Source organism: Triturus cristatus, chromosome 5_1 (assembly GCF_964204655.1).
Source record: "Triturus cristatus chromosome 5_1, aTriCri1.1, whole genome shotgun sequence".
Classification (NCBI taxonomy): Eukaryota; Metazoa; Chordata; class Amphibia; order Caudata; family Salamandridae; genus Triturus; species Triturus cristatus.
The window spans coordinates 427,621,363-427,640,499 of record NC_140587.1 but is presented as its reverse complement, the minus strand read 5'-3'; the positions used below and the strand labels follow the sequence as shown (position 1 = coordinate 427,640,499).

Below are 19,137 nucleotides of genomic sequence, written 5' to 3'. Positions count from 1 at the left end.
GGACTGATTTAAGGGAGTGGGCACTAGCAGAAGAAGTGCATATGCGTAACACCAGGAGAGATAACAAACTACCAGAAGTGCTGCTGGCGTGGGGAGTTATGATTCACGAGATAGCCACACACACCGCACAATCCACACAGGCAGGTTCAGAGCCGCCGCATTCTGCGGGGGGGACAGCCCGAGATTCTAGGAAACAGACGCAAGGGGATCCAGTATAGGCGATACAACACATGGACCTCGAGTTACCCAGACCCGGCAGGATGGGGGGGGGGAAAGGAGTGGGGAGGGAAGGGATGGGAAGTGACGGGAAGGGGTTCAGGGAGGGTTAGTTGGGGAGGGGGGAGATAAGTTTCAGTTAAGTTTTGATGATGTTTATAACACTGAATAAGAACAATGACGAAAGTGACCGGGAGGACTCCTCCACTGATAAGACTGGTGGTCTAATTGCTGATTTGTATTATCACAAAAAAGGCAGTGGCGGAAACGATTGCTGTTGATTGTTGTACATTTTACTGGCAGGTTAGTTGGGTAGCTGAGTATCCTCAGATGTTCTACTCCACATGTGTGCAGCAAAATGAGATTAGAAGACGGTATTTCAAATGGAATGGCTTTGTGGTATGCCTCGGTACAGAGTTTGGCTTTCGAGGTGTGTGAGGCTGTGATCAGTTGGCTGACCTGGATCGCTTCTGTATTGAGCAGCAGGATCCTGGACAAGAAGAGATTAGGCCTAAATCTACCTGCAAGTTCATGTAGAGCATTTGCAAGTTATCTTTTAGGTCCTGGTAAGAGGTCAAGCAGTGTAGGAGTCTAAGTGGGAAAACGTGGAGGATTTAATGTGGGACAATATGTTGGGAGAGGTTTGCATCTATGTATGAAGTTGTTTAACATCCTTTTGGCTATGAATTCTGTTTTGAAAAATAACAACTGGGTCAACACCCAATGTCAATGTTGCAAAATGACTCTAAACTTTGGAAGAGTAGGTTTAGCCGTGAGAAGAACACAAGCTTCAATGAACTAAGATTATTTTACAAAAAGTATATCCCCTACTCTGGCTTTTAGTAGATCATTGAAATAGATATATGTGTAAGAGCGTATCATGCACTTATTATAAGACTACTGAGTGAGAAACAAAAGAAAGAAAAGGGATGTTTGGGAAGAATCCTTTCACACTAAGTAACTGTGGGAAATAATAATGTAGGTATACATTGTATGCCTCATCACAGGTTGGCAAGTTTTGATTGCAAGCCGGTGATAAATGAGTTCAGAACATAACGTCATCCATCGTTGTTAGGACTTGTGGGTATCTATGCTGACATAGAAGTCTCATCTAAGAGGATACAGAAGATGCATCTGCTAGGGTAGAGATGAGGACCACAAATGGTAAACAAGTTTTAAATGAGTGTGATGTGCAGTATAATTTCCCAGTGCAAAATAGTTTTTGGGATACTGATTAGTGGATGAGCAGACAGTGTAGGCTGAAGTGGCAATCATGCTTAGGTCTGATTGTTATCCTGTCTATAAGTGCTGTTGGTACAGTTATAGTCTAGTGGCCTTCATGGTGTGCAGTCTGTAAATCCAAATGGAGAGAAGGGTGCAAGTGCAAATGTTAAGCTCTTGGTAGCTAGTTTGGTGTAGAATCCGAATATGCCATTGTAAGAAACTGCAATTTACTGGGAATCAAGTAACCCATTGTAACACTTGACTCTCTGAGGGTAGCAATGCAGAGCAGTCCAATCCCTACTCAAGGGAGGCGGAGTAACCTCAACTCACTGGTATGCAACAACTACACTCATTAAATTATTATTCAGTCAGTGCCTTTTCTTTGAAAAAGGGATAGTACTTTTATTAAATACACTAATAAATACTACACATTAAATTACAAATATGAAAATTAAGATAGATGGAAATATCTTTTATGACACCCTCATATCACGTTACTCTGTGAGTCCTGAACCTTATAACCATATTACCCCCACCTATACTAGATCCAACATTACAATACAAAGGGGTGTCATTAGAAATAAAGCAGGTCTACTGGCTTTATCAGAGCATTTCCACATTGGTCAGAGTAACCATATGTCTTGTTTCCCCATTGCAAAAATTAATGGGGGCAGTACCAATATTCATAAGCATTTATTATAATGGAAAATATTGTATTGTTAACATCAACATTTTCAATAAAGAGTTAACATTCAAAACGTGTCTCTGAGTCTTGCTTTCACTTTTGTCAGACTACTATTGCTGTCATAGGTCCCACCACAAGGGGTCCCCATACTCCAGAGCCCGACAGCTCCAACTTCAAAGTGTTTTAAACTAGTAAGGCTAAGAAGACTTAGGGTGATGTTTTTAGAAATCACTTCTAGCGGCTTCACTTCCTGCAGCCCCCTACAACACTAGGAAATTGTTGATGGTGCCCCTGCCAATCCTTGGAGCACCACAAGTCTGTTATGCAAATTTCATCTATTGCCCAATCCATGAATTTTAAATGAGTGGCCTTGGCCCTCAATCCTTTTGTTTTAGAATAGCTTTGTGTTAGGTGCACAAGCAGCAAGGTTGGTGGGGGCTGTGGGAGTAGCCCCAAGGCCCCCATTGACCGACTAGCTTTCTTCATCCATCACCCTTTACCTGATGACGCGAAGTAGCCGGCATCACCTCTTTGCGCTCCTGATGGGTGGGAGCATCCTTTTTTCTCACCTCCTCCCGGGGGTGGGAGCAAAGCAGGTTTCCTTGCCCTCAAGGAGAGTGAGCAGGGAGACAAGGGGTGGGCGTGCCCCAACCCCCAGACTTAGGCAGTTGTCACCTAAATTATACGCCCAGGGAGACGGGGGCCATCTGGCCGCACTGAATTAGTGGTGAGGGGCCCATGCACTCCCTTCCCCTTGGGAAATAAATCAAAGAAGATGTGTTATTCCCAGGCCCTGACCCACCAAGGGTGTATTGTGAAAGAATACAGTGGAGATATATTCACTCAGACTTTGCAGGCCCATTTTCTCTGGTTCTGTGGGACCACTTTTCATTATATTTGTCTTATTTAACGTTTGGTGGCAGGCGTTCGCCACCAGGAGCATTTTCTGTAGGCCTCCTGGCCTCTAAAGGCCTCTAGAGGGGTGCTTTTTGTGGGAAGTGGGACTTTCACCGCACCTGACCTGGGCTATTGGTGCTCTCTCCTGCTTGGGAGCACATCCTCCACAGCTCCTCCAAAGCCAGTTAGCAGAACACCCTCCCTGCCACACTGCCCAGGTCCCAGAGCCGCCTGGTTTCCTGAAGAGCACCTGTGTGTCAGCGAAGGCAAGGGTCAGTGTATAGATGGTCCAGTAGAACCATTCAGGGTCCCCCAGCAGGTCAATTTCCCAAACCGTTCCTCAGGGGCATAAGGAGTTCAGCCCCACTGGCCCTGGAGAGACCGTCCTTGTCTTGGAGGTCAGCTGGAGTCAATGTTCCAAAGTTTATCCTTGCTGGCATCGGGTAGCTTCTCCGTCTTGTTGGGCACTCTTCCCTCACCATCGCTCCCAGGTCCAGAGTCTTCTTATCTGTCTCGTCCTTCTGTAGAGGATTTTAAGCGGGGTGGAAAGTTCTAGAAGCCAAGCACCCCGGTCTAATGCTACGATGCCACATCAACACTCCACCCCGTCCCAATCCTCCTTCACAGCCTTCTGGGTCAATCCAATGTGACAACTTTAAGTTGTTGAAAAGGCTGCAAGTCTTTTCCTGAGCACCAAAGGCCACTCCAGTTCAGACAAGAGCTGAAGCTACAACCCTTTAAAGAGCATCACATCACAATAAGGTAACACTCCACATCAACTCTCAGAGCCCAACCTACCCGCTGCCATCACTCATTGGGTGTATCTTTGCATTTGACCCTGTACAGCCGTTCACTGCCGTTGGACTAGGCTTGTACTATACAAATAACATATATACGTATACGCATACCAGATGGAAGCCGAGAACCGCAAACTCAAATCATTTTGTCCTGCAGGTGGAGGCAAAACACTGAACATTATAACCAGGGCCGTCTTAACAGCATAGACCACCGGGCAAAGCAGTGCACTGGACCCTGCCTGCACAACCACTCACAGGAATAACAATGTTTAATGGAAAGTTAGTGTTCATTTCTGGTCTGCATGGGGCCCTATGCTTGTGGACCCCCCTGGGAAACTGCCCAGCGTGCCCGCGCGTTAAGTCGGCACTGATTATCACTCCAAGGCAGTGGAAAGGGGGCTCTTCTTGCACTTTGACATTTAGAAAATGTCAGCTTTGAGGGCATCTGTCCCAGTGGCTCACGTCATCCTGGACACGTGCCAAAGCATGGGTGCCTCAGCAGACTGAGCACAGTCTCTGTGCCACAGGATGAAGATGGCGAGTGGTGGAGTCACTGCCCCTGGGTGCAAAGGCAGAGTTCAGCTCCCACAGCGCAGGTCCCAACCCCTCCGCCCTTGGGCTATTATATAACACGTCGGTCGACACACACTCGGTGTCTATTTACATACACTGTTGGCACATTACAAAGATGCAATATTACATTTTGCTCCGGCACAAGTAATCAGACACAGTACCACGACGATGGAAAATGATTTTGGCGCCAACATTTCTGCATCCAATTAGACTTGAAATTATACTTTTTTAGTTTGGAAATTACATTTTTGCTCACTCTGGCTTTTTCAGCATCACCATCTGGGTGCCTTTTCATGAGGTCTAGTCTAGTCCTCTGCTTGTGCGTTTGAGAGGCGTTTCTGTAAATTCATCTGAGCTAACAGCTCAGGAATTCTATTTTAAGTCAACGTAGTTTGAAAAATAAATCAGAAAATAATGTATACCGTTTGAAAATTGGTCCATAGAGGGTGGCATAGAAACTAGCAACTGGTGATTGTGATGTGTGCAAGCCAGAGACGCTCTTAAGAAATGTTGTGTTCATTTTCGAGATTGCATTAAGGTTGAAACACAAACACTTGACTCCTTTCGTAGCCCCTGCAACATCCACCGGCTACCAAGCAGTAAAAAGTAAAAACACTGCACCCCAAATCTACTAAGGCTTTGCGTCGACGTAAAGCAACACAAGTTCTTGCATGGTCTGTACTATCCGGTGCAAAAGATGTCTTGTGCTGTGGCTGTAGAGGTGTCCTTTTCTCAGCATAAAGCGCTCTTTGCGCCACGTTGTGCCATTTTGCGTCAAGGATATGTTAGTGGGGCGTTACTTGGGTGAATCAGCACAAATACTAATAGGATTTGACTCAAAGACCGATCTTCCCATGTAGCAAGGCTGGGCTTTGTGTTATAAACTAACGCCTGCTGGAGGCAGGCGTAAACAAGGCGAAATGTGTTCATTCTGCCAAAAAACAATGCATTGCATGTGTGCTGTAGCGCACAACACACTTCCAATGCGCGGGATCCTGCGAGTTTCTCTAGGAATTGTGATTTTTACTGGAAGGCAACGCTTCCAGTACAAGCTCTATGCCAAGTGCACAAACTCTTCTCTTCTGCATATTGAGAGACTTTGCGTCACGCAAGGCAAACTGTTTGTGCACCAGCGTAGAGGAAGACAACAGCAGGCCAACCTTACAGCTGTAATGCACGAGGTGCGTCGCCTACTGAGACAGTCAGTGGAAAATAAAATGATAATATACAAATATTCGCATTTTTTTTTCTGCTGACTGACTCAGCCAAGGAGTCTTGGGCAGGGCTGAGCATGGCAGGGAGGTGGGGGTAGTGTGCACTGTCAAGTGCTCCTGTGGCTTGGCCTGCCGTCTTAGGCGGGTCAAACAGACATGCGCACTTAGGATGCACAAGGAGAAATACCACAGGCACTAAGGCACTGTCTGAGCAGAAAACGAGGCCAATCAGACCAATCCTGGTGCTGCTCTCATGCTGTGAGACCAACATCTGGATTGGGTGGGGAGCCTGTGCCGGTCTCCCCGGGACTGCTGGGGCCGCATCAGGAGTGAAGAGGAGCACCAAAGTATCCGCGGCAGAAAAGGAACCTTTATTTATTCATCCCTTGCGCCCCCTGCCCCGCCGCTGCAGTGTTGTGGCGGCCGCCACTGCGGCCTCATCAAATATGGCTCTGAGCTGAATTTCTACTGTGCACAGCAGCACAGCACATGTAATTGCGGCGCTGCATGATAGTGAAGCTGAGCCCACGGGACTGCCCTCGCAAAGCTGCGACTGTAAGGCATCGTAATCCCAATTAAGCTGGACATTGCACAGGTTCTAGTAGAAGGCCTGATACGCAAAATGCTGTTCTATGACTAAGCATCGAAAACGGTATATGTTTAGCGATGCCAATTGTTTAGGCGCATGAATGAGTGTACTGCAGTCACATGTGCATAAGGTGTGCACTTATGCGCACGTACATGTACTGTGCTTAACGTATACTCAACATGCACTTCCGTGTGCATAACCTGTACATTTGTAGCCTACTTTACACTTGTCGGTGTGTTAGAGAAGTGGTCAGGGACATGTTATGCAAGTGTGCTGAACACTGCCAAGGTGAGTATTAATAACCCTTTGTGCGTGCGTTTGCCACACTTTTCATTACATGTAACTACACCTGATTGATCAAAGAGTAAGTGCTGCTGTAAGTGTGGGCTACAGCACCTCGTACCCTTGTTTGCCTGGGGGAGGGACCGGGCACGCCACCACATTGTAGAGAAGCTATTTAGAACTGAAAAGAAAAAAAGATTTCAAAATACAAACTAAAAATTGCTTAGATTTCCTATCCCTACTCATCCGTGCGTTCCACAGTGTGTCAAATATGTACATGTACATCGAGGAGTCTTCTAGTTTTAGTAAGAACGTTTCATGAATACAGTAAACAGGTGTAACTTGCCCCCTTGCAAGTCACGCATTTCTTATGTGGTGACAAACTTTGCCACATTTCCCCCTTGGCAGCTGGTTGCAAGGATGGGATGACTGGCTTTATTGCAGAGGGAGCTATTGATGTACTTACAATGCTCCCCGCTTGTACACAATAACAAGTACGGTCAGCACCCACCTTCAGGGGTCATTCATAGGCATCTTAAAGAAACCTCTGATGGCGTTGAGTAGCATTATCCAGGGTTACCATCAAGACGAGAGGTGGGTGAATGATCAGGTTGGGACCACATCCCACCGGGTGTACAACCGGGAGACCGTTGTTTCAGACAACAAACTTCCCCTTAGCTGAGATCTGCCCTCACTTGTGCCCACCTGCCTCTGGTCTCTGCTCTGTGACACACACCACATCCCCGGCCTCAAGTCAGATACAGAGGCATGTCCCATCTGGTCCAAGTGTATTCACTGGCGTAGCATCGGGGGTGGGAGGGTTGTTTGGGGTGTCACACCCCACCTAATAAATGTATTCTGTAGTAAATAGTTGGGTACAGGTGCTTTCAGTCAGGTATGGTGAGGTGGCTGTCAGATTTCGCCCAGGAGTTTTACACACACAAACACACACACGCTCTCTATCTTTCTCTTGATGTTCTTAATTTTGTTGTTGTTGTAATTTTGCAAAATATTGTGTTTTGCTAACAATCCACACCGCTCTCCTTTTCCAATACCCCTTGAGCACCCCCCCCCCCCCCCCCCAATGTCCTGCTTCTCGGAAAATGTATGTTAACAAGATATGGCAGCAGTGACTGCTGGGAAATCTGGAGCTCCCCCCCCCCCCCCAGTCCTGCTGACCAAGCCACGCCCCTGAGTGTAATAATGTGTCCAGTGTTGTAGGCAGAATGGAGCATTCATGGTGTGTGAGCCACACAGAGCACCATCTCACAGATGAGTCAATGCAGAGCGGAAAATGTGACATGCACCACAACAGAGGCGGTGTCAAAGCTGTGACATCAACAGGGGTCGAGTCCAAGCGGAGAAGCAAATATCCCATGGTGTCATCTCAGCTTCCTTACATCCCGGCTCACTCTCCACATCCTTCCCAGGAGACGAGAACCAAATGGCAAAGGTGACGGCAAGCTCATTTTCATGTATACTTGTGAGGGAATTTCCTCTACTGTCATGCTTATTAGTGGCCAAAGACCAAGTTTTAAAAAATCCACCTACACATAGTTCGTGGTTCACTTTTTCTACGTCTACAACGGGCAATATTTCCTCGTGAGCATCAATTTTTCCTCACAAGCGCTACTTGGAGCTGAAACTTGATGTGGGGTTTTCTTTCCAGTTACTTTAACGCCATTTTCATTTTGGTTTTAAAACAGGGTGTATGTTACGACATTTTTTCCCACAACAACATAAAAGGGGAGAGAAGGCTGGCTTTTGATGTGGGAAACACAATGTAGAAACCCTCATGAACAGCAAGCAGCAACAGTAGCTTGCTCTAGAACTATGGAGAGTTTACAAGAGAAAATCATTGCAAATTCACCCAACCCTAATGCCCATGGATCCAGCTCTCGATAAGGCAAGTCTTGTGTTCGCCTTTGTACCAGGCACCCATGTGTAACGCTAGGGTCCTGGGCCATCTAAATTCCAAGCCAAAGTTGATACTATTGGTTGAATTTCTGAAGAGAAGCTGTTTGTGTTATGAGAGCAGATCCACTTAATGAGGGGAGCTTACTGGTACTATTGGGGTCCCTTGTAGCTCAAGAGCGGCAAGGGCTCCTGCACTCTGTTACTTGTCATTGACTGCTTCCATCAGATGCGTATACTGGACAAGATGTATCACACAAGCGCCTTCTCTGCTCTCAGATTGGCAAACCAAAGTTATTGATATCTAAAGCTTAAAGGTGGATTCATAGATCACTGCATGGGCTATAGTTGAATAACACATTTCTATTGCCTTGTGTGTCTGTGTATGTGTGTGTGTGTGTGTGTGAGAGGCTGGCATTTAGTGCAGTAAAGTCATTTTAAGAATATCGTAGAGCCCACCATAAGACCTTCAGCCCTAATGGCGTCCCAGTAAGTGTTGTTGTGTGGAGCTTTGGTCAAGATGAAGGGTCTTTGGGCTTGAGTTGGCGATGGTTCGTAATGGAACTTTGTTAAAAAACCATCAGATGTCTTTTTCGCCCCTCCGTTACCTTCCCTTGCCTAATCTTGAGTGCGGTGGAAGGTGGCAGTCCCAAATGCATTGCTGTTCCCAGCTCCGCCATGAGTAAAACTGAAAGTGACATGGCTGCAAATGGCATCTCAGTGACCACTCAGTTTAGATTCTATTACCAATTATGTCCTTTCAGTGCCAATGACCAAGTAAACCATGGTGGTCCTGCACAAGAAAGCCTCATAATGTTTCTTACATGCAGGAAAAGACAAGTAGCATGCCAGGGACATTAGTAAGGTGGATGTTGAAAAGGTAGTCCCAGTTAGGGTAAACATATCCAGTACAAAGGACATTTTACCCATGAAGTGGACCCGCCTTTCAGGTGAAAGAGAAGATGAGGGAGGGATGGAAAAAGTCAAGGTTAGAGACACTGATAAAGAAAGAGAATTGGAGAGAAAAGATACATAGTGAAATTGAAAAACTTTTAGCATGAAGGTTAAAACCCAAGCCCTTAGAAAGTGGGAAATGCATCCTTTATAGTAAGTAACCTTACGACCTTTCCCAATATGCTGCTCATGACATCACGCATCACATGTAGATAACAGAAATGTACTATACAAATGTGGGAAACAATACACATGCCACTACAAATTACATCAGATAGTGTACCATAGAGTTGTGACGTGTTAGTCCCACAGTTAGTGTTTGAAGCGTGGACGTCCCAGAAAGGTTTCTGATCTTGCAGAAAAGCTAAAGACCCCTAAGAGGTCTGGACCTTTTCATAGCCTACAGTATTAAGAGTGTCTGCCAGTGACTAATAAGTCAGTGTCTACCAGTATATTTTTATTAATGTAATAATAATATTAAAACAAAAGAAAAGAATGCATAGATTTGTAAATCATAACAGTTCTGGCACCATGCCTTAGTAGTAGCGTTGTTTGCCTAAATGCACAACTTTGTGTGCATTGAATGAATTACACCTACTTACTGATATCTACCCAGATGTCTAGAAATGCGTGATTCACACAGTTGCGCAGTGTTCCTGGGCAGTTCTGGGCATGCTTAGTGGTATGAGGCAGTGTTATTTGGTTTGGCAGAAAGTGTATGTGTTTAATCGAGTTACTTCCAAGTCTAATTATTTGGAAACGTGGCTATGTGTCTTGGCATGCTCAATGAGTGTTCTTGGGCTTGGACAGAGCACTTGCAAGGATTTCCAGTCACACTCATGAATCTGTGGTCTCAGGAATCAGTGAGTCCAAAATAGTAAGTTTGATGAATACAATCAATCTCTCATGTACACCTAGGCAGTACTAAAAATAACAAGCATTTGCAATGCAATTGGTCTCGCCTTTGAGACCTTATAAACTATTTAGCCATGCATCACATTATCATGGGTGCTGCCACATCTACTGTTCTTTAACATAGCAATGCATTGAGAAATCCCTGCAGTTTTACGGCAGGCTGTCATTTCTGCCAGAACGGGGCATGAAGGCCATAAACGCAGGCAGGAGTGGGGTAGGATCTCCTGTAATCACAGGAAGCGCTTGTCTGTTTGCTGAAATGTTGGATCCCGTTTAAAGCACTGGATGGGACGGAAATCCGTTCACGTGCCTGGGCATGCTGGGCAGCAAACACTGGTGTGCGCGTATGCACCGCTGGGCCGATACTGAGAAGGCATCCCTGTGTGATGAGGAAAATGTGCCAGGATGGCAGAGACCATCAGCTGTGCTCACCGGGTGCATCATTCGCGAAAATGTACATCAGTATGTACCACTGTTGCCAACACAGTGAGGCTGGCAACACCCCGCCATGTGCAACAGAACACCCAGCAAATCTGCGGGAAGGCCGTCTGAGCCTGCAATGCAGAGGGCAACAAGAGGCACTTCCGGCATGTCCTTAGGCCCTCAGATGAAGCTCCTAGGAACTCGTGTAGCAGCTGCAGTGCAGAGCTACCAACTCTCTGAGTGCTGAGATGGTTATAACAACTAGTTTTCATTCATCTATATTTTATTCTTTCTATCAGCGTACAGTGTCAGGTTGTTTCTTGCACGAGAGCCAACCTGTAATGTCCTGAAAAAAACATACAAACAAGCATCACATGATGCGAAAAAAGGCTAGCGTATGTGCAGTGTAACTCACTACACGTCCTCCGCTCCACCCCGCCCATCCAGATACCCGAGCCACAACTAAGAGAACCAAAATCGAGAATTTCCCCAAAAAACATCGACATTAATAAAAATAATAAAAAGTAAACGTGTTGTTTTGCCTCTGCTCCACATTGTGTTGTATAGTACTGCAACTTGAATTGGATTTATATAGTGTTTACGACCCATGGTGAGGCGTTGTAGCGCTTCATAAGTTGATCCCTGGTACCTGCAGGGCACCTAATGATGAGACACTTCGCCCCCTAACTCATGTGTCTCTGCGTGAGAATGGCACAGTGTGCTTCAGTGTACAGTGCTCTCAAGTTTTCAGAATTCGCAAGAGTGAAAGCTAATTAGCATACTTGATGACATCATGGGAAGAAATGTCACAAAGATGTGGACATCAATAACACAGCACTGGACATTAGTTAAATGATAAAACAATCACAATGAATACAACATTAAAAGAACACCACGACAGCTCACTAAGGTGGGCCGAAGAATAGCTGACGGAAGCTGTGGAGCACAACTCAGATTGTAGTGTCATACACCAATCCATTTAATGTGTCTTATTTCCCATATATTGTACCACCCTTGTCCTTCTTTCCTGTTCGTATAACTCCTGTGTCTGTGGAAGTGGCATCAGGGCGATGCCAAGGGATTCGAAAAATGATGTACTGTCAACAGCTGGGCATCAACAAACTGTACAATACACCTCCCACATACATTCCTCGGTGTAAACATCACACATTACTCAAACCATGCTTCGTCCTTACTCCCACACACCACCAACGCTCACTCACCCAGGCACTGAAAACACATTCTGAAAAGCATCCAAGAAAAGCCCTTATCAACAAGCATCATACCTGTTAGTAAAAGTGCTTACTTAGAACTGCTGCTAATTAGTCCTGCTTTGGAACACCTAAAAAAGTGTCTTTCACTGTTTTCAGTTGAACCCTCTCTAAAAACCGAAATATGAGCCAATTATGGCGAAATCTGCCGGGATAGCTGTTGAAAACTGGGACTGCCCCGGCAAATCCGGGAGGCCTGGTCACCCTATGATGTTACAATGCAGGATAGTGCGGGGGCAGCAGTCCTGCCAGCCTCCTGCACCGTGCCCCCGCACATGACTCCTGTTAATGGTGTCTGTTCACAGGAGGTGAACACCCCTTGTTTATACTGGGGTTGGAGGGTGGGGTGGTTATAATGTGGGGAGAATAGTGCCGGGTCAGCAGTCCTGCCAGCCTCCTGCACCGTGCCCCCGCACATGACTCCTGTTAATGGTGTCTGTTCACAGGAGGCAAACACCTCTTGTTTATACTGGGGTTGGAGGGTGGGGTGGTTATAATGTGGGGAGAATAGTGCCGGGTCAGCAGTTCTGCCAGCCTCCTTGCACTGGTTGCCCACGCACAGGACACATGTCACGACCCGGCCTGCCTCCTTTAACACAATTGTTGATCCTAAGCAACAGGCATTTACAAAAATGCAGACAGTTAACAACCACTCTCATACGGCAACCAATTCAGTAATGCAAATTCAATATGTGAAGCACTGCAACATCTTCCGGTAATGTCAGCGCTGTAATAAATGAAACATGCTAAAAAGTCGGAGTAGACGGGACATACTTGGAAATAACACCAAAAAGATGTTGCACAGCCTTGTGCAGAAAATAGTTTTTCACTGGGGATCAAACAATTGTAAACTAAAAAGTACTCGTCACATACATAGAAACTGAATTAACAAAAAACATCAAAAACTAATCATGTAAAAGGCAGCGGGTGAGTGCATTGTAATACGTTTCATATAAGATTTAAAATGCAGACTTTCAGGTTAGCCTCTCTCTTGCTGTTGATCTGCGTGGGCAAATTCAGGCGGGGAGACGGGGAGTCCGACTACGCCCGCCGGTGAGAGGCCCTTTTATGGGACGGAGTACTTTAACACAGCGCTCGCATTAGATTTAGTCCTGTCGAGATTTTAATACTGTGCAGATTTTACGACAGAGATTTTAGATCTATCTGTAAGGGTAGAAAACCCCCCATGTTCCATTTGCATTTTGAAGGAAGAGTAGCGGACAATGTAAAATCAACGCAACACAAGAATGGTCCTCGAAAAGCAGTGTGTGGGATGCAGAAATGTACATAAACACCGGGAGTGAAACAAGTGCGTCCGAGGTGGGCCGCGATGTGAAAATGACAAAGAGCGCGATGTCCCTGTAGTGGGCACCACGCTCCGAAACAAAGTAATAAAAATAAGTAAATAAACGGAGTGCGGTGTCCCTGAAGCGGGCACCGCGCTCCGAAACAAAGTAATAAAAATTAAGTAAATAAACGGTGCGCAGTGTCCCTGAAGCGAGCACCGCGCTCCGTAACAAAGTAATAAAAAAAAAGTAAATAAACGGAGCGCGGTGTCCCTGAAGCGGGCACCGCGTTCCGAATTAAAGTAATAAAGTGCGACAAGCTAATAAGAAACCAACTGTGTCACGCGCGGGTAAAAGATTCAATCCTGCTGGGCATGGCTAAAAGGAGACAGGGTGGCAACAAGCAGCGATTGGCATGCCTTAGGTGCGATCATTGCACTGCCTTTGGTATACTTCGTGATGCAAAACGACACGCACAAATCAAAACTTAAGGCGGAGCTTGGACGAGGCTTCTGGAATCGTATTGATTCCAAAAAGCCTCTTATAAAGAGAGCAACGCATGCGCTGCGTACGTCAGGCCGAGACCTAAAAATTAGGACATTGATGGTCATTAATTAATGGCATGCTTGAATGGGTAGCGAATAATTACAGGCTAGATATGGTTAGATTAGTGCTTCCCAAACCTTTTTGGACCATGGCCCAATTTTTAGAATGACACACTTTCAAGACCCACTTAGCTTTAATGGACATGATGCGGGAGGGTTTTTAATGTAATTAAACCATCCCGTGGTAGCCCATTGCCATTTACAGACCACACATTTTCAATTGAAATGGCCACTAAATGTGCACTGACATACACTTTTACTGATAAAACTATATTTCACATAAATGATGATGTGTGGAAATCGTGTCTGAGTGAATATTTATCATTTGTACATTCCTAATTAAAGTGCCTTGATTTGTTTTGATCCTAATAAAATCTTTGTTTCCATCACACTTTAGAATTGAAAAAGAAGTGTGCTTTATTTTTGCCCTCCTAACTGCTGAATGTGTACAATTCATTTACAGTTATTTACATTCTATTGTGTGTTACAAAAATGACATACTCTAGTCTTTCCTTTCACTTATACTCTACCCCAGAAAGATTCACTTTACTTTTCTTTCTCTGACTGCAAAGTGAAAGGAGTTTGTAAACACCAATCCCCATGTTAAAAAGCAGCAATTTATCAGAAGCATAGCTTGACATTTGACCTCTGACTCTTTGAAGCGCAGGAAATGTGACAAGATAAATACAGAACTTTCGTGACCTGCCAAAAATCGGCTCACAACCCACCAGTAGGTTGTGACCCAGAGCCTGGAAAACACTGGTTTAGATCATTCCAATGTGAATTTTGTGCAATGGATATGTACGTTAGAACGCAACAGGTGTATTTAGGCTTGTCAGAGTGAAAGCATGAATGTGGTTCTTTGGGTATTTAGCTACCAGTTACTGTGCTGCTTGTCAGCCAAAACCCCTGCAGACACCACACAAACTTCTTGCATGGCCTAAATCCAACGTCAGAAAGAGCGCATCTCAAATCTGTACTGTCTGAGTGTAGGATTTGGAAATGCCAGGGTTAGGGGTGATGTCCCTCGAGTTTGTATCTTCTGGGTACCAACCCATATACCCTCTTGACATTACCCTTGACAATGACAATGGCTGTCCCATTTCTATTGACCTAGTAAATATCTATTTGGTGTTAGGAAGGATAACAATGACCTTCCTCCTCAACTTCCTGCCATGTCATTGACATTTTCAATGTTTCTGTTTCTCACATTTAAACAGGAAGTCTGGAAACCGCCACCACACTACAGTGCAGGGCCGGCTTTAGTGCTGGTGGCGCCCTGTGCGACAATGTTTGTTGGCGCCCCCCCCAATGACCACCTCCACCACGGATTCTCTCACTAGCACTTTTAACAGTGACCAAGTCTCCATAACCACACTCTCTCAGATGCATTGAATTAGTTATATAGCGCCACTCATACCAGTGTAGGGTGTCCGAGCACTTTGCATCACACACACATTACACAGAGACAATCAATCATACGTGTGTAAATCAGTGTATAGGAAATGTTACATAAGCCAAAGGACTAAAAGTGTAGGAGTCACATGTCATCCATACTGATAGGCAGTATAGTTTAGGAGTGCTTGGTGTGGAGAAGCACAAACTCAGAGTCCAAAAAAGAAACAGCATAGTTGGGAGTTTTCTTTAATAATAAGAAGCTATTTCTAGCCAAATTAACCCTTTTTGCAACATTAATCAATGTTCTAATAATGTATACTTTGCAGTGTGTATGCAGCTTTAGGATGAAAGTTAATAGCTCACTATTAGGACTTTAAGTTATAAATTGCAAGTAACAAAAGGATGCCTCTTTTGAAAGCAGTAACCTGCTCGTACGCACTCTGTAATCTACTAGGTACACGTTCTTTGCAGCAGGCATATTAACCCTCTGCACTAATTTCACCTAAGTCAAAACCTCAACTATACAAAATGCTGATCTCTCTGCAGGAAGATAATTAATCACACGAGTTATCTTGACATTTATGTGAGGCCTGGCCATTGCTGGTGGAAAGAAACGCTGCAGCAGGTGCTTCAAAAGCATAATAAACTTTCAGACCGGGCACCCCCAGGACATTTTAAAACTTTTCTTTTTTCCTTTATATATGAAGTCCCGGTTGCTCTCAGGAAAACAGGATGCATTAAAAAAAATACTTTATTTAAAGTCAGTCACAGACATGGTGGTTTGCTGATCCCAGCAGGCCGTTATCCTTGAGGTGACCTCCACTCAGAATGAGTAGTAATTTGGAACCACCTCATGAATAGTAGGCCTCATGTGTGCTTGCAAACCTTTTGCACTTGCGCTGACAAACCTGGTGAGTCACAAAATCACAGGGTTTGCGGCCACAAAGGGGTTTTCTTTATGTTCAGCAGCCCTTTCATGAATCTGAAAATTCAAGGGGGTTTGAGCTCTTGTCCAAATCGCAAATAGGAGTGGCATGAAAGGGGCGTTATCCTCTTGTGTGAGAGTCAGAGAGGAGTGTATCAATGGCTTGTCACCTGAACAGCAGATACAAACCATTGAACAGTTACTGATATCTCAAAAGGGGTGGCTTCTGTATTGCAAAGGGGATGCGGTCACCTTAGGACCTTTTCCCTCTTTGTGAAACTTAAAAACAGGTTCATGGACTGTTGGAAGAAGTCAACTCTCAGTGAAACTTTTTTTTAAAAGAAAATTTTCCCTAATACCTGCAGTCCTTATTCTTTCAGGAAAACTGACTACATTTAAAAACATGTTTTTTTTTCTTTAAACATAATCACAGACCTGGTGGTCTGGGGATCCTGGCAGGTCACCATTCCGTGATTGTGGGCGATTGGATGGCATCTCAAATTGTGACCTCCCTCATGAATATTAACTAGGCAGGCCATTCTGCAACCTCCTGCTATTTGTCATATTGCAAACTGACCTATTTGTACATAGGTTGGCTCGCAAAATGCTATTCCATTCTCAATAAGTCAGTGCGCAATTTGTGTACATGAGACCCTGAATGAGGGAGAACAAAATGCCACCCACTCCGAATCTAAATTTTGCAGACGTATTTGTACATTGGTCAGTTTGGAAAATTATTTACTGGACACAAAAATACTGGTTGGAAATAAGCAACAAGTATTTTGTGGGCAGTAAATAGAATATCTGGTCTTATGTCTTCAGCCTAAGAGGTTGACATTTTCTCTGGACCTATATAGTATTTTTCATCAGCGCCAGACCCCTGCAAGGACTCTGTAGATAGTCACTTATGAATTGTTTTTTTTTATTGTTAGCAAAAAACCCTTGCTTTCCCTGCTGAGAACAGACTGTCTCTATATCATGGGGTGTGTTACTTAAAAGTATGCGATGATGCGATGAATTATGTTGTACTCCAGGGTCAATCTGTGGTCGGATGTACAAACTACCAGAACTATCACGCACCCCCTCTTGGAAAGATATCCCTCCCCTTTGCAGAGAGCAGCATATGACCTCCCAGAGTCTTTTGTCCCACTGCAGCATAAGGCACTGAATTTCAGTCTGTTTCCTCTTTTCTACAGATCATTCATGGTAATAACCCACTGACTGCTTTACAGGCCGAAAGGATGTACTGATGTTTGGTTATTGGTCTTTGTTCATGTACTTATTTTATGTTATAATACTTGCATTCTTTTTCAGGTCTGCGCAATAACACCAGTGTTTAAGACACTTGTACAAAGAAATATATACACGAAAACATAGCTATTGTAAGCATTTTTCTCCAGCTATGTGAATCAGATTGAATAGTAAATGATGGCCCTAATATTAAGCAAATCCTTCACCGAACGTCTCAAAACTAACTGAAGTGTAGTTATTTGGAAGATAGAAAGTGACACAGATAAATATTGGTTTTAAATATGTTTTATTATTATGATATTGATACTGCATGGAACCTCATCTTATTTCGTTTGGTGAAAAAAAAGAAACACTGACTTCACGTTAAACCTTTCCAGTCATGTTAAATGGGTACAAAAGCCCAAAGGGTTAAGTGTCTGCTGTAGGGATTTCTTTGTGAAGTGATTCTAGGTTCAAGTTACAGTAGAGCCATTTATCCTTGTCAATTACATGGAATGAGTGCCATTGAATTGGGAGATATGTAATAACATGATATTTATACTGCTACAAAATGTGGGTTGCAACTTGCTACATAAAGTAATCTTTATTCCAGGGGCCTTAGAAATATGCTTGAATATATCATTTTGATCAGTATCCCATGGTCTCACTTATGCCTCTTTCTGTTTTTCCTCAAGAGAAAACATGTAAAAATAAACCCCTGGACCTTGTGTTCATCATCGACAGCTCTCGCAGTGTTCGCCCCTACGACTACGAGAAGGTGAAAGAATTCCTTGTCACCATCTTGCAATTTCTGGACATTGGGCCGGACTCCACTAGGGTGGGTCTCCTCCAGTATGGCAGCACCGTCAAACAGGAGTTTTCCCTCAGGACATATAGGAAGAAATCCGATGTGGAGGATGCAGTTCAGCGGATGAGGCACCTGGCCACAGGCACAATGACAGGGGTGGCCATCCAGTATGCGATGAACATTGCCTTCACCGAGGAAGATGGAGCTCGGCCCTTGGATCAAAATGTGCCAAGGATTGCCATGATTGTGACAGATGGCAGACCACAGGATCCCGTGGCAGAGATCGCAGCGAAGGCGCGAAATACTGGGATCCTCATTTTTGCCATTGGCGTGGGACGAGTGGACATGAACACCCTGAAGTCCATCGGCAGCGATCCTCACGAAGAACACGTCTTCCTCGTCGCCAACTTCAGCCAGATAGAATCCCTGACCTCGGTGTTCCAGAAGAAGTTGTGTGGTAAGGATTTTATCTGTGTATTCTTACAGCTAACCTGTCACCTGTGTTTGCCTTCTATTTTATGAGTCATGTTTTGTTATTTCATGTCATGGTTTGCTGTGGTATTTATTTTTGTAGACTGCCAGGCACCCCCAAGTAGTGTCTGTCCTAATATTGCCAAGTCCCAAGTGTAACATAATGAGTACAGGCTGAGCTGGTATTGGAAATAATGTACTCCAGTAACCCATAAATTGGGGTCAAGGTGTGTAGGAGGAAAGTGGGTGGAGTCACGAGGGCGGAGCTCGATAACAAGAGTCTGACGTCAATTTATACATTTATTTTTCAAAACAAATCTACTGCAAAGAAATTGTTAACAAGGACATATGTGCGGGTAAATCTGTTCTAGATTATTTAATTGGTCAAAAGAGGCTACATCTTAAAATATTTTACAAGGTTAAGACACCTGCTGCAGAGATCATTGTGTTTCCAGCGATT

At 44.6% G+C, this 19,137-nt stretch overlaps 1 protein-coding gene and 1 long non-coding RNA gene across 4 annotated transcripts in view; one reads left to right on the top strand and one right to left on the bottom strand.

The window, feature by feature from the left end:
* MATN2 (matrilin 2) overlaps positions 1-19,137 on the top strand; it is a 476,504-nt gene that overhangs the window by 119,845 nt on the left and 337,522 nt on the right. For both annotated transcript variants that reach the window (XM_085605205.1, XM_085605204.1), the window contains exon 3: positions 18,094-18,663. In XM_085605205.1, coding sequence (XP_085461331.1) covers positions 18,094-18,663 — 570 coding nt within the window. The remainder of the gene's footprint in view (positions 1-18,093; positions 18,664-19,137) is intronic.
* LOC146830999 (uncharacterized) overlaps positions 1-19,137 on the bottom strand; it is a 364,002-nt gene that overhangs the window by 199,402 nt on the left and 145,463 nt on the right. The window lies entirely within an intron of this gene.